The sequence below is a fragment of the Arachis hypogaea genome, chromosome 9 (assembly GCF_003086295.3).
Source record: "Arachis hypogaea cultivar Tifrunner chromosome 9, arahy.Tifrunner.gnm2.J5K5, whole genome shotgun sequence".
In the NCBI taxonomy this organism is placed as follows: domain Eukaryota; kingdom Viridiplantae; phylum Streptophyta; class Magnoliopsida; order Fabales; family Fabaceae; genus Arachis; species Arachis hypogaea.
Genome location: NC_092044.1, coordinates 104,513,580 through 104,528,327, shown reverse-complemented (window position 1 = coordinate 104,528,327; position 14,748 = coordinate 104,513,580). Strand labels below are relative to the sequence as shown.

Genomic DNA, 14,748 nt, shown 5'->3' with positions numbered 1-14,748 from the left:
TTCAATGGAGATACTTACTCAATATATATGTTATCGATATTAATTATATGCCAATATTTTTAGAAAAGAGCTAAAAGAGGATATATATAAATATATATAATATTATTGCTATATAGGAAGCATACATAAATTGTTATATTTTTTTATTATGTTATACAACTTAAAATTATACTATCATGTTATTATTAATCCTAGCTACTTGTTATAAATATATTAAATTTAATTATGAATCTAAATAAATAAAATAGATAACATTCAATATTATTATTTTCTTTTTTACATTCAATATTACTGTAAATATAAAAAGTAAAATAATTAATAAAAAAATATGAGCAGAAAATAAAACATATTAATTAAAATTTAATTTGTTATCTAATTAATTTTGTGTCCATACGATATAACTTTACAAAAATGTTATGAATCACAACCTTTTTTATTCTACAAAAAAGAAAAACACTATATGTAGCCTTTAGTAGTACAAAAAATTAATTATTGATATTGATATTAATCATAATTAATTATTAATACTCTAATTTTTTAAAATATATTTTACCTTTTTAAAATATAATGCATGTACCATGTAGACTTTATTATTATTATTATTATTATTATTATTATTATTATTATTATTATTATTATTATTATTATTATTATTATTATTATCCACTAATTAATTGATATCAAATTAAATGAGTCACTATTAATGTGTGCATCAATTATCTCCTAATAAAATTATTGCACTTGAATGAGAATTAGTACTATATCAATTGATATAATTAGAATGATTAAAAATATTGATGATTTATAAGTAGTTTAATAATGCATTAAATATTAATTTAATATAATTATAATGAAGATATTTTCTTAAATTAATATAATCATACATTATTCATGAGCTAATTGTAATATAATTAAAATAAATTTATTTGAAAAAAAATTCATGTATAATTTTTAGAAATTATAATAATTATTTATTTATATATACATATATATTAATTTTGTTAAATAATTCTATATATATATATATAAATAAAAAATATATAAATTATATTTTGTTAAATTCTAAGTTACTAGCTATTAAAAATATTTAAATCACATGTACTAATTTTTTTTGTTATAATTATTTTGTTTTATATATATGATTATTTTTTATTCTACAATCGTGCAATAATATTTTTTATAATATTATTGCTATATATGAAGCAGTTTTATATTACTATAATTATATAAAATTTAATTATGACTGTAAATAAATAAAATAAGAAACAATCAAAACTAATTTTTTTTATAGTTAAAATTTATTGTAAATATAAAAAATAAAATCACTATTGATTAAAAATTTGAGTAGAAAATAAAAATCCATAAACTAAATTCAATTTGTTAACTAATTAATTTTATGTTCATATAATAATATTATTATTATTATATATTGATTAAAAATGTGAATATATACTAATAAAATTATTACATACAAATGAAAATTAGAACTATATCAATTATATTAATTATATAAATTTAAAATTATTATTATTATTATTATTATTATTATTATTGAGTAATGATAATAATTCATGTGTTAATGAATATTACCTATAAAACATCTAAAATTAAATAATATTCAAGTATAATTATGTGATAATTATAATTCAAAAATTACTGTATATGAAGTCACGTGAATTATTATTATAATTGATATAATAATTGCTATAATTGCTACATATTCTCAATCTTATCGGTTGTATTAATTTAACTATATCAATTATATTCAAATTAGTAGTCAATTATTTTTATGAAAATTCTTGCTATAATTAGGTTATACTTATGGGATTATCTTATATTAATCGTTATAATTAATTTCATAAAAATATTTATTAAGTATATATATTATCTATATTAATTATATGCCAATATTTGTAAGAATGAGTTTAAAAAAGTGATATATAAAATATATATAATATTATTGTTATATAAAAAATAGATTTAAATAATATATTAAATATTAATTTGATATAATTATAATAAAAATATTTTTTTAAAATAATATAATCATACATTATTTATGAGCTAATTATAATGTAATTAAATATATAATATTATTTTATATTATTTATTTACCATCATGATTTGATTTGATTGTTTTCTAGTTTATTTACTTACATAAATAATTAAAATATATAACATAACTATCGTAATTATTAAAATTTTATGATATAATTATAATTAACATATTTTATCATAATTAAATATTGATTTGATATAATTATAATGAAAAAAGTTTCCTAAAATAATATAATCATACATTATTTATGAGCTAATTATAATACAATTAAAGATATTATTATATCATAATGTCTACTTACTATATTAATATAATATCAAAGATACATGTTTCATTATTTTTTATAGATAAAATCGGTTTTTATTGGCAACTAAATTGTGTTTAGGTCAACAAAAACTACATGTTTAGGCAGAGATTTTTTGTCAAATATAATGAAAATACAAATAAAGAAATAAAAGATAAAAATAAACTTAAATAATATATCTGGCACCACTTTATTTTATTAATTATTAAATTATTTAAAAATAGTACATCCACGAAAAATACTCATAATATATAAATTGAGGTAATAATTTAAAATTTTCTAATTATAATTTAATCAAATACTAATATTAAAACCAAATTACTTAAACAATATTGAATCTATTCTAGTTCGTAGTCAGGTATAATATAGAGTCATTCTCGTAACGGTAACCAACTGAAATAACATCGTAAATATCAACATTTAGAATTCGTGCAAATTCAAACCATTCTCTTATTAAATAAGCTTCATCATCTGCTATCCATTAATGCGGCAAGGTATATAATTGCCACACCGAGAAACCAAACTAACCCTTATTTCTCTCAATGGCATTGCATGCATGCAAAAGAAAATCGGTAATTTCTGAAAAAAATCACAATATGTTATAAAATGATTCTAATAATGAATAACTTAAAATAAGAAAATTTAAATATATTAACAATCGTTGAAATTGCATATCCGAGTAAGTCACGAATTTAGCAAAACTAAACTTAAACTGAGAGAATTCAATCTCATTATGTGCTCCATTCTGAAGATTTTCGGGCAGACGTAAAAAGTATGGAAGGGATGAAACTTGAACTTGCCCTATAAAATTCCGTGGATGCAATTCCTCGATCAAAAATCGAGCTCCTCCCAAGAAAGCTAACTTTAACCACATTCCATTAGGTTGGTCATAATAGGTGAGTAGATCCAACCATCTTTCGGTAAAGTAGAGATTATTGCCCCTTCTTTGAACGTTTACATCCATATAGTTGGAACCTGAATCAGTGAAGACAACTCGATGAAGTATTTCATGGATGTGATACATTGTAAACGATTGTGGTAAAAGACAATCGAACTGGAACATTAGACGATAAGAATAACTTAGAGTAACAACAATTAATAAATTATTAAAAAAATAATATAATAGAATGAGTATATGAAAAATATTATAAAAAATTATAAATTGTACCTTAAAAGGATCAACAAAAACGAAGAATACATTCTTATTTTATGAAGTAGTAAAAAAAATACTAAATATAAAATTATGAGTTGACTCTCAAATTTAGATTCATATACCACAGAAAAATACTATTTATAGACCTTAGTAAAACAAAAATAAATATGTAAATTACTTATTATTAAGGCAATTTTTTATTATGTACAGTAATTACGTATTATAATTGATAGGCAGTTTAATAGTGCATTAAATATTGATTTGATATAATTATAATGAAGATATGTTCTTAAATTAGTATAATTATATATTATTCATTAAATATTAATTATAATATAATAATATAATTATAATAAAGGTATTTTTTATAAAATAATTTAGAATAGATGAAAAATTTTATTCGTTTTGGAGGAAAAACGGACTCATGAGAGATCGACACGTCACCCTTATTAGTTGGGGAAAAACCCAATTTAAGTATATTAAGTATATATCATAAAAAATTGGAATTTCTAATTCTTAATCCAATATTATTTATTCTTAATAAAATATCTTTTAACTAATTTTGTATTTATTATTATTTATTAATATATATTTAATAAATAAAAGTGAACTAATTCGCTAATACAACTATTATTTATTTATTTTATTCTATGAGATTAATTTTAATATAGTATTAATAACATAAATTGGATATTTGTAATGAGGTTTTTTCTTTTTCTTTTTTTGAAAACACACTGCACAAGAATATTCAAACCAATAATATTCATACAATATAAACCAGCGATAAATGATAAAACCCTGGTCCTTGTAGCTCTATATTTTTCTCTGTCTAGTTTCGTTTCATAATTCACACTCCTCACGTTTTTTCTTCGCACAAACATTGAAAATTCGAAGATTAAGAGAAACGCTACGACCCACTCAGGCATGCTTTTCTCACTTTATTTTTTTAATTTTTTTTTCTTTCCTTATTTTAATTGGTTTAATTTGTGTGATCAAAAACTGCTTTTGGGACTCTGCTATTTGAATTTGATCCATGTTAATTGAGCAATTATTCCTTAAGCTTAATTTGGTTAGTTAAATACTTGAAGATGAGAAAGAAAAACAAGAAACATTTTAGCCTCGTGTTAATTTTTTAGGGCACCCACATTTTATGATAAAAGTTCAATTTTTTACTGTGATAGGGAAATTGTATTTCCTAGTTTGAGAATTAGGAAATGAAACCTGAAACTGTGATAGGATAAAGTTCATTTTTTTATTGAGATAATATGTTGCATTAAATGAGTAGATAATGTTAGGATAAGATGTATGCATCAAAGAGAATTATTCTAATTCAGAACTGTTCTGGTGAATGTAAATCTTGTGGATCATAGGGATTTGTAGAGAGATTCCGGAACAATTCATTCCTGGGGCCATCTCTCATTGATGGCTTTGAAACTTCATTCTTGTTTTGATATTTCTCACATTTGATTGTTGTTATTTCAGATTTAGGTTTCTGGGTTCAAGCAATCAAGCTTAGTGGCGAAGAAGGAATAAAACTAGGAATAAAACTACAAGCAAGTTCTGTTGATTCTCAGTCCATTCTGTAAACTTCCTTCGAATTCAAAACTCGGAATGCAGAACTCTGTAAGAAACTATCTTACAGGACAGCCAAAGTTGTTTTCTACTGAGAATAAAACTTCAAGTGTAGAGGTTTATTTGCCGAGCAATAAATATAGATCAAGCGTATATGGCTTGCCAGTTCCTCCATATGGCGAAGGTAAGTATGGTATCTGAATGATTGAGAGCATGTATTATCAACTAATGCTGTTTAAGTACATCCTTGTGAGCTATGTAATTTTTATCTGTACCGTTATGTATTTAACTGAACTAGTTGAATCTTAAAATATCTGCTAAGGGGTAGCTGATGTAGGATCGATTTTGGATGTAAAAAATTTGAAGGAATGCACTGTGTGCAGCAAAATAGGAAGTTTCTTTGGATAGTAACACCTTACTCTATGATGTCATGAGCTGTGTGCAGATTCATTGGTCTAACCTACTAGGTTTGGGTATGGAGATGGCTGTGTTACTGTGTACTTGCAATCGAGTGTACTCGAGATTCAAAAAATAAAAATCAGTAGTTATTTATAGGACTGTTTAACTTTTCTATTGGATTGAAAGAATTTGCTTACAAATATTGCACCAGAATTGATCTAACTTAGCTACTATTTATGTTTTAATGTATAGTAGCAGAATTGTGTTATACATTGCAAATTATATGATGCAGTTCAAGGGGACATTGAGGTAAGGTCCTACATACAGGATGAGACAGTTGATGCCAAGTTTAGCCAACTGAATCAAGCCGCACAACAACTCGACCAAAGTCATGAACAAGACATGGAAATTGGATACGAAGAGGGCACCCCGCCACCACCAACTTATGAGGGCCTTGAACAAAGATTTATAGATGAAATCACAAAACTAGCCAGAGAACGGAGTGATGCAGAGGACGCAGAATTTGCGAGGCATACCGAGGTTGGTATTTAATAGATAGTGTTATATTAGAGAAAACAAAGAAAGGAAGAGTGTTTATTAGAGTAGTCCATAATATTAATCTTTCTTTGGGGTTAGAGTATTAACTTTGATAATTTTCTATTTTAAAACAATCTCCCCAATAAAAACAAAGATATCATGAAAACAAATAAACGTTATATGCTTATGCTTGTTGATAAGATTCTTTGCCTATCTTAAATTTGATGCATGTTGTGGCAGAGAATACTTGAGATAAACAAAGAGTACCATGAGAAGTTGTCTGCACTAAGAAATCTACAAGCAACTCGACGAGAAGAGTTTCTTCGTAAGGAACTTCAGGCGCGATTAAATCAGTATCAAGAAAGTAAAAGAAACTACTCACCCCATATGAAGGTGCCGGTGCCAGATGACCATGGCTTTACAAGTCCTTCAACATTCACTGCAGAAGCAAATAGTATGTTCCATGGTGCTATCAAGTATAATAAACATGATAGAGAACGAACCATGTCATTATCAAGTGGGAGAAGTCAAGGAAGCGAGGCAAGGGTTCCCTTACCCCCGGGTCGTGTTTACAATAACAGCACACCATATCACTAGGAAGGAAAAACAAATTGTGTTGGCTACAAGAAAATTTTCATTTGGTAATAATCAAAATAATAAATCATGTCCAGAATAGTTCACAAATGTGCTTCTCAAATCATAATTTACTATATATTACGTTGTCATTAAATAAAAAATCGGAACAACCCTACAAAGAATATATAATCAATGATAGAAACTAATTCATGACCTACATATAACAAGTTAAATATTACTAGATCTATTTTGCCATGACCTACATATAACAAAGTTAAACGAATTTAGCATTCAAATATTTGCTAAATCCCTTTTTCATGAGGATTTAATTTAGCTTAATAGGAAAAAATGATAACGAAACTCAATTGTGGACCCAAAATCAAGAAGAGAACCGTGCATTCTCGCAAAATAAATGGCAAAACAAAGACCAGAACGCCTAGCGGTTATAATCATTTCACAGGTTGCTCACTTGGAACTGCAAAGTTACAACCAGCAAAGACATAAATCCATACCTAACTCTGATTATGTTACAAATAAGAACAATACAAGGATCTTTGTGAACATGATAACTGACCAAGACATCAACTCTGACCTAAAACCATTACAGTTCAGCACATTGTTTCACCATATCATACTGTTACAAAATTGGGAAAACTTAGCCTTTCATTCTATAAGAATAAGGAAGTAAGGAAGGGAGAAAGAAGACTCTGAAAAGCCTGCAAATCTTGATTAGCTTTCAATAGCACTTTCATATTGCAAAGCCAACAGCAATATCCCGCAATCACTCTTTGGAGCATGTTTATTTGTTGTATGGTGCAGGTCTGCAGCACCACAGCAGTGCAGAAGTTACCATCTTCATAAACAAAGTAGTCTTACTTCTTCCGCATCTTGTTCTTAACTCTCACCATCCGTCGACCAGCCTTGTCACCGCCACCCGTGCCCAATGAGAAACTCCCACCTGCATTGAACTCTTGACTGCCAGAGGCCTGAAATGGAGAAGGGCTCTGTGGAGCAGTATTCTGACCAAACTGGAAAGGACTGGCTCCTGATGGAGTTGATGCTCCAAATACAAAATTTGACTGAGCTGGTGGAGGTTGCTGACCGAATATAGGAGCTGCCGGCCCTGGTGGAGTTGCTTGAACTGTATCCTCAGCCATACTGTCCTCCATACTCATCTGATCATTATTATTAACAGGAGTGGAACCAAATGAGAAGACGGGGTTAGGAGTTCCAAAGGCATTCTGACTGGAGGTAGAGGCTGCAGCTGAAGTGAATGAGAATTGAGGAGTTGATGCATTGTTGGTTGATAAAAACATCGAAGGTGAACTGGTAGACATAACAGAACCAGTGGATGCTCCAAAGGGTGAACTGCTAGAAGCAGTAGAAATGGCAGATGCTCCAAAGGAGAAGCCGGTCGAAGATGATGAACTAAATGTGGAACCAAATGGCGAGTTGTTGGGCTGCCATGTAGAAGAACCAAACAAACCAGTGCTTGTACCACCATTGGAGCTATTAGAGTTGGCTGCTGAGGATGAAGCCGAGGCACCAAGTCCAAAAGTCGAACCAGAATTGAAAATATTTGTGGCAGGACTTGAGGAAGAAAACAATGAACCCCCGGAAGAAAAGGATGAATTTGTGGCTGCACTGGAGGAAGTAAAAAAAGAACTTCCCGAGGAGGCTGTACTCTCAGTCAACCCAAAGGATGGGATTGCTGCAGATGAACCAAATGAACCCACAGAAGGAAAAGCTGTACCTGTGGCAGTAGCGGATGAGGTGAACAAAGAACTACCTGAAGAGCCTGCACTCCCAGTTAACCCAAAGGATGGAGACGATCCAGATGAACCAAACAAACTCCCAGAAGTAAAACCAGTACTTGTGGTGCCAGCACTCGATGAAGTAAACAAAGAACTCCCTGAAGAGGTTGTACTCCCAGCCAACCCAAAGGACGGAGTTGATGCAGATGAACCAAATGAAAGAGGTTGGCTCTGTGTAGAAGCCGCAAACTGACTATTATCAGGAGACACCTGAGCACCAAGAATCGAACCACTGCTAACAGTAGCACCTAGAACAGAACCCTGAGACTGACTATTTGACGAAGAGCTGACCCCAAAAATGCCACTACCAGTGCTTCCAACAGCAGCAGATGAGCTAGAAAAGGCAGAACTGCTAAGATTACCAACTCCTCCATCCTTAATACTCTTAGTTTCCAGAGGTTCTGTGCCAGAAGACGATACAGGAAAACCTGTTGAAAGGGAAGGAGTGGATCCAAATTTGAAAATGGAAGCAGTTGAACTTGAAGTCGAAGATGACACCAACGGGGTGGAAGAACTGCAATTGTTTGATGCAGTCATGGCAGCAGCACTGGTTGTCATTATGGAGCCAGCAGATGCAAAAGCATTGCTAGTGCTGGTGCTGCTTGCTGCAAGGGATGAGCTACTGAATATATTTTGACTGGCAAAATTATTTGATCCAAGAGAAGAAAAGGGTGAAGACATTGGTGGGCTTAAAGCAATAGACCCATTATTTTGACTTGATGTTGAACTCTGGCCAAAAGTAAATATACTTGTGGGTGATGTTGATGTGACAGGAGAAACAGCAGGTCCAGATGACCTTACAGAAAATCCCATATCCTTGTTGGTCTCAGTACCACCTTTTTCAGACTCACGAACTTTGGGCCTAGAATCAGTTGTACCAGCAACTGTCGTTGAACTGCAATCAAGAGGAAGATTACACAGAGTCATTTTAACACATTCAAAATACAAGATGTGATACCAAAGAACAGTTCAATCTACATTCGCTATGACATATTACAGAAATCAGACAGTACCATAGACCAAAATTTAAAAAAGGACAATAAAATGAAGGAAAGATATACTCCCAAGACCCAATGCGATCACTCATTCAGAGGCTGGGTTTTTTCTCCCCCAACAAAATGTAACAGAAACATATTAAGTGCCTAAGACATATTACCTCACCAAATCATAGCCATAAATTTGCTATGATAGTTTTTATCTAATTCATCCAACAGAAACAATATAGTAAAACCTAGAAATGGAGTACAGTCAGACATACAGCATCTAGTAGGATGTGTTGGATGCATAAAACACTAGTTTTCTATATTCTTTTAAGAGTGAAAATTATGATTAACTAATAATTCTATTAGCAGGGGGTTCTCCAACCTACTAAGGATGAAATGACATTCAGTGAATAAGATGTGCAGCATTCGACATGTGCCCTAAAAACATCCTATAATTTCTCACAAACCCCCACACAAAATGACATAGACATATAAACAAATTGAAGAATTGCAGTAGAGGCTCTCTAAAAGGATGTAACCAATTACATATACTAACCTGACAAAGTTTCCTGCCATTGAGTCAGATGCACCAAACTTCACAGGACTGAATCCTTCGCCAGGCGATGATGAACTAAATGGCACTTGCGGAACCTTTTCCAAACCAAATATGGGAGCTGATTTGGTTAGATTGTCTGCTGGAGCACCAGTAGCAGTGGACGAAACCACATTACTAGCAAAATTAAACATGGCAGGATTAGCAACAGACCCATTTGGGGAAGCAGGTTTCTCAGAACCAAAACTTATTTTTGTAGCTTCTGTAATTCCAACTGTAACTGGATTATTTGCCCCAGGGATAGATGGTGTTATAGATGTTGATATATCAACCTTCTCACCAACCCTAGTCGCAGCAGCCCCAACATAACCTTCACCATCAACTGCCAAATTTTTAGATCCTGTCAGAGAGGTAGTTTTCTCTGCCGTAGCGATTGAGCCACTTGTTTCTTTCTCAGCAGCAGGAAAAGATGACACAGCCCCATTAGGATATGCATCATCATCCAGGTCCAAGAAATCCTGGGTGAAGAATGACAAGAATATTGAATAATCAATGATCCAAGTTCAACCTATACCTCTAAATAATAAAAACACTTCATATCATAGTCTGTACCATATAAACAGCCAAATAGGAAGTAATACTGATTCTCTTACCTCTTGCGCACTCATATGGAATGCACTCTTCTTCTGTGGATGGAAAGAAACGGAATTTATCATGCTAGAATCAACAGACTTTGCACTAGACATGAATTGGTTCTTTGGGTTTGTGGCATCTACATCAGAAGGAGCATTAAGCTTCAACGGACGATTTTCAACTAGGTCTTTCTGCAAGGTTAACTTCTGGCCACCAGGAAACAGATTTCCAACTTTTCCATCTAATTTATTATCTTGCATATTTTCCAGCAATTTTGATGAATCTACAGTTTCCATGCTACGAAGCGCCTGTCCTCTTAACATAGAAGGGGACAATTTCATTGGTGATATGTCATTCACCGTTGATAGCCTTGATTCAGATGATTTTTCTTTAGGGGAGACCAACTTATCAAGCTGCTGGAGTATTTTTGATGCCATCTCACTTGATTTTGTGGGTAAAGCGGGGAAGCTCGTACCAGGCTTACTGTCATTCACGTTCTCATCCATCAGAGTAGGATTCTGACTTGAGGATGATGGTTGCTGAGAATAATCACCGCCAGCTCCACTCCTAGCAATAGACAGAGAGCTGCTACCTTTAGAATATAGAAGATTAGACTTTTGACGGACTCTGCGTATAGGACCAACAGATCCTATATCATTATCCAATGTTAAACTGCTACGCTTTAATGCCTGCAAAAGTCAGGAAATAAAAACAAAATGAATTCTAGTAACATGCATAACACAAGAGAAAAGGGCATAAAACCAATAGTGCTTTTACCCCGGGTATGGATCCAGAAAGCATGCCTCGATCCAATGCAGACTGAGTAGATGATGACGGCTCACCATCAACAGCAAGCCGACCACCCTGAACACAAATATAGCAGATATAACAATTTCTCCAAGTGACATTATAATCTTAAGTGTCATTGAGAAAAAGGTAAACCTTGAGGGTTGACGTTACATAAGGTCGGGAATAAGGTGTCCGAGCCATACTATATATTGCAGACCGGCCACGAGATCTTGGGGTCACAAAACCATTTTCATGAACCGCAGCATGTCTAGTATTCCTCGGCACAATTGATGTAACAGATGAACTAAGAGAGAAATTTTCACTTTTCGGGAAGGTCAAATCATCCCTCCGAGCAGTACTTCGGACACCTAACATAGCTGCAGAAACCTTGGAAGGCCTACTCCCCATGTATGCCTTTGCAAGCTCTGCAGGTGAAGCAACATCCTCAATAGGAACCTAGTGACATTACATAGCAATCTATGTGAGAGGGAGCACAATTGATAAGCCTGTAGTTTATCAACAAAATCACAATTAGATGGCATCAAAGGAAAGAGTATGAGGACAAGTAATCATACACTTGAAGTGGCATATGGGGTTACAGCAAGATGCTTATCAACATTATCTAGAGGAAGTGTTTTGGGATACTCTTCCTTTGGTTCGCAAGGCAACCTTGGCTCCATGGCGATGTCCTTTTTCCTCTCCTCACCCTCTTGGGTAGGTGCATCAGGTGCATCCTCAGTTCTTGACCGCATAAGTGCTGTCAACCGGTCAACCTCAGATCTGTGGAACAGTAAAATTTTATCAAACAAAAAAGCCAAATAAAGAAAATACACCGTACATAGGCAACAGGAAGAATGAAATTAGACCGATTGAAATGTTAACTTCAATTTACACAGGACATACAAAAATATATAGAGAAACAATAAATGTAAGATAAAATCAAAATCAGCCAATAAATGTAAGGTAGAATCAGATGTATCTTATGAACGGAAAAAAAAAAACTGTAAAAGAAAACCATTATACGAAAAGCGCAAATCAACAGAATGCAAAAGTGCACGAAGAATTCAAAAGAAGTTAATTAAATTGATTTTCAAAACTAAAAGTTATGTATAAAGCTTTTTAAAATAAGATCACTGATTATACAAACACATAAACCATGAGGTAAATACGAATCAAGCTAGCTAACTGGTAGTTACTAAGAAAACAATAATTCCTCATTCACATGCTAATAATAAACTTACCTGGTGAAAGTCTTCTGCCTTAATAGTTTCTCAAGTTCAGATAAACTCTCTCCATCAGAACAAATAATCTGAACATCACTTTCATGATGTGCTACATATTGCTTGCCAGATGAATTGTTTCCAACCTGTTTCCACACAATATATAGGAAAACTAAATTCAATATGATAATTAAAATGATGTACAGGGCGAAATAAACAGTTCACCTCCAAGAACAATAACCAATGTAAATTTAAAATGATTATGCAACAAGCTACCCCTCGAGCTACCAATGAACATTTCATGGAACCACTTACATCCAGATTGAAATTTAGCTATTGAAATAAAGAAATACCAAATGAGTACATAGTAATACTATTCTTAAAATTATTTTTATATTACAGAGAGAGGATTTAAAAAATGGCGCCAACTACAAAATTAACCATACACCAGGCATAACTTACCTGATACAAATTTATTATTCATTTATTATAATTTGGTACAAAATATCAACTTCAGATGCCACTAAAATACAGTATATAGTTAGAAAGAAAAGCATGTTCTAATACATGTTATGTTAGTTCAAAATCATTGCAAACCCCCCCCCCCCGGGCCCCCGAGCGGGAAAAAACAACCACACAAATTATGTTATATCATATTATAAAATTAACATATAAGAAGCATGCATACTTACAAATGGAGCTTCTTGATGATTATCCCGCAATACCTGTTCTGTTTCTGTGTCTAAAAAGAAAATGAAAAAAAAAAGGTCCGTAAATTGTAAGTTAGTGATTTACTTTATTAATTTATTTCACTTCAGACGATAGCAACCCAACAAAATATTTGGTAAATTCACAGAAAACTCGCAATAAATAAAGCAACTGTTCTGCCAGGGGCATACAAGAGCAATATTGGATGGGAAATTTGAAACAAGTTAACAGATTTAGATCCATATTGAGCTATATTCCTAGCTTCCAGAGCGAAAAAATAGTTCAAGTGCAATGCAGCTCAAACAGTCATCAGAATCCCCCAGCTTCCACCAATGAAATGTTAAAAACTTGAGGTCAAAACACTTATTTGGGGAAAACTTGTTGTAGAAAAAACACTTCAGGACAAAGACTCGAATGGAATACTAATTTTCTGTAATATTACCCATATCACGGTTTTGCAACAATTTATCACTATTTTTAGAAGAAAATGACAAACACTAAGAAATAGTCTTTGACTGGAGATCTTATGGACAAGGGTTTGAGACCTTATGATCAGCAATACAGACAGCAGAGTCATGATTGGAGACTGCAAGCACAAACTTTCTCTCACATTTAAGTAGAACAAGATAGCAAGGGGCAACTCATCGCAGTAAACGGGATATTCTATTGTCTGCCATTTCTCTTTCACTTTCAACGAACTATGTTTAATATTTCCATAAACGATGAAGACTAAAGCTCTATCCTTCTAGGCAAATCAACAAACCAAGCTCAAACCAACAATGAATAACTCGGTTACTTCAAAAGAGCATGATGAAAACAATCAGTAACCTACCCTCCGCCTTTAAGCGCTTTAAGGAACTGAAGACACCACCACGGAAACGACAACAATCAATTATTAATTTAAAACATTCAATGCGAGCAACCAAAGCTCGCATAAAAAGTTCCCCTCGTCAAATAACAAAACCCCAAAAAGCATAGCAAAAAGAAAAAACACTCAAAAACGAATAACCACTCAAATTTACAAAATTTAGGCAAGGAATTAAAAAATTACAAAACAGAGCAACCAATTCACAAACAAGCAATGAAACGAATGAATTGAGAAACCCTTCAATTAAAAGTAATAAACAAAATATTAGTTATTTAGATAAGGAGGAAAAAGAATAAAAAACAAACCTTTAGAGGAGGAAGGGTGAGAAGGAGGATTGGTAGGGGGAGGAGGAGGAGGAGGAGGTGGGGGAAGGCGTTTGCGGAAGATAGAGGAGAAGAAAGAGTTGGCGCTTTGAAAGATGAAGCGTTGTGCGGGATCGCGGATAAGCTTGTAGAACCATCCTTCATTATTTCTTTGAGCGGCGGCTGTAGGGTTTCTGAGGGAGTTGGCAGGACGATCATACGGCGTCGTTTGGGTCCTTCGGAAGGGGCGTTTTCGGAACTTCCCTCCTGTTCCCAAC

General features: G+C 32.5%; 2 protein-coding genes across 2 annotated transcripts; one reads left to right on the top strand and one right to left on the bottom strand.

Annotated features, from left to right (window-relative positions):
* Positions 1-4,217: 4,217 nt before the first annotated feature.
* On the top strand, positions 4,218-6,708 carry LOC112711439 (uncharacterized). Its single transcript, XM_025764097.3, has 4 exons — positions 4,218-4,438; positions 4,999-5,272; positions 5,780-6,027; positions 6,265-6,708. The coding sequence occupies exons 2-4, from the start codon at positions 5,128-5,130 to the stop codon at positions 6,619-6,621; spliced, it is 750 nt and encodes a 249-aa protein (XP_025619882.1). The 5' UTR covers positions 4,218-4,438; positions 4,999-5,127; the 3' UTR covers positions 6,622-6,708.
* A 271-nt stretch (positions 6,709-6,979) lies between these two features.
* Positions 6,980-14,742, bottom strand: LOC112711438 (nuclear pore complex protein NUP1). Its single transcript, XM_025764096.3, has 9 exons — positions 14,474-14,742; positions 13,285-13,334; positions 12,614-12,738; positions 11,948-12,152; positions 11,526-11,828; positions 11,361-11,447; positions 10,604-11,272; positions 9,954-10,468; positions 6,980-9,309 (listed from the first exon to the last, which is right to left on the bottom strand). The coding sequence occupies exons 4-9, from the start codon at positions 12,122-12,124 to the stop codon at positions 7,473-7,475; spliced, it is 3,588 nt and encodes a 1,195-aa protein (XP_025619881.2). The 5' UTR covers positions 12,125-12,152; positions 12,614-12,738; positions 13,285-13,334; positions 14,474-14,742; the 3' UTR covers positions 6,980-7,472.
* Between the last annotated feature and the right edge of the window lie 6 nt (positions 14,743-14,748).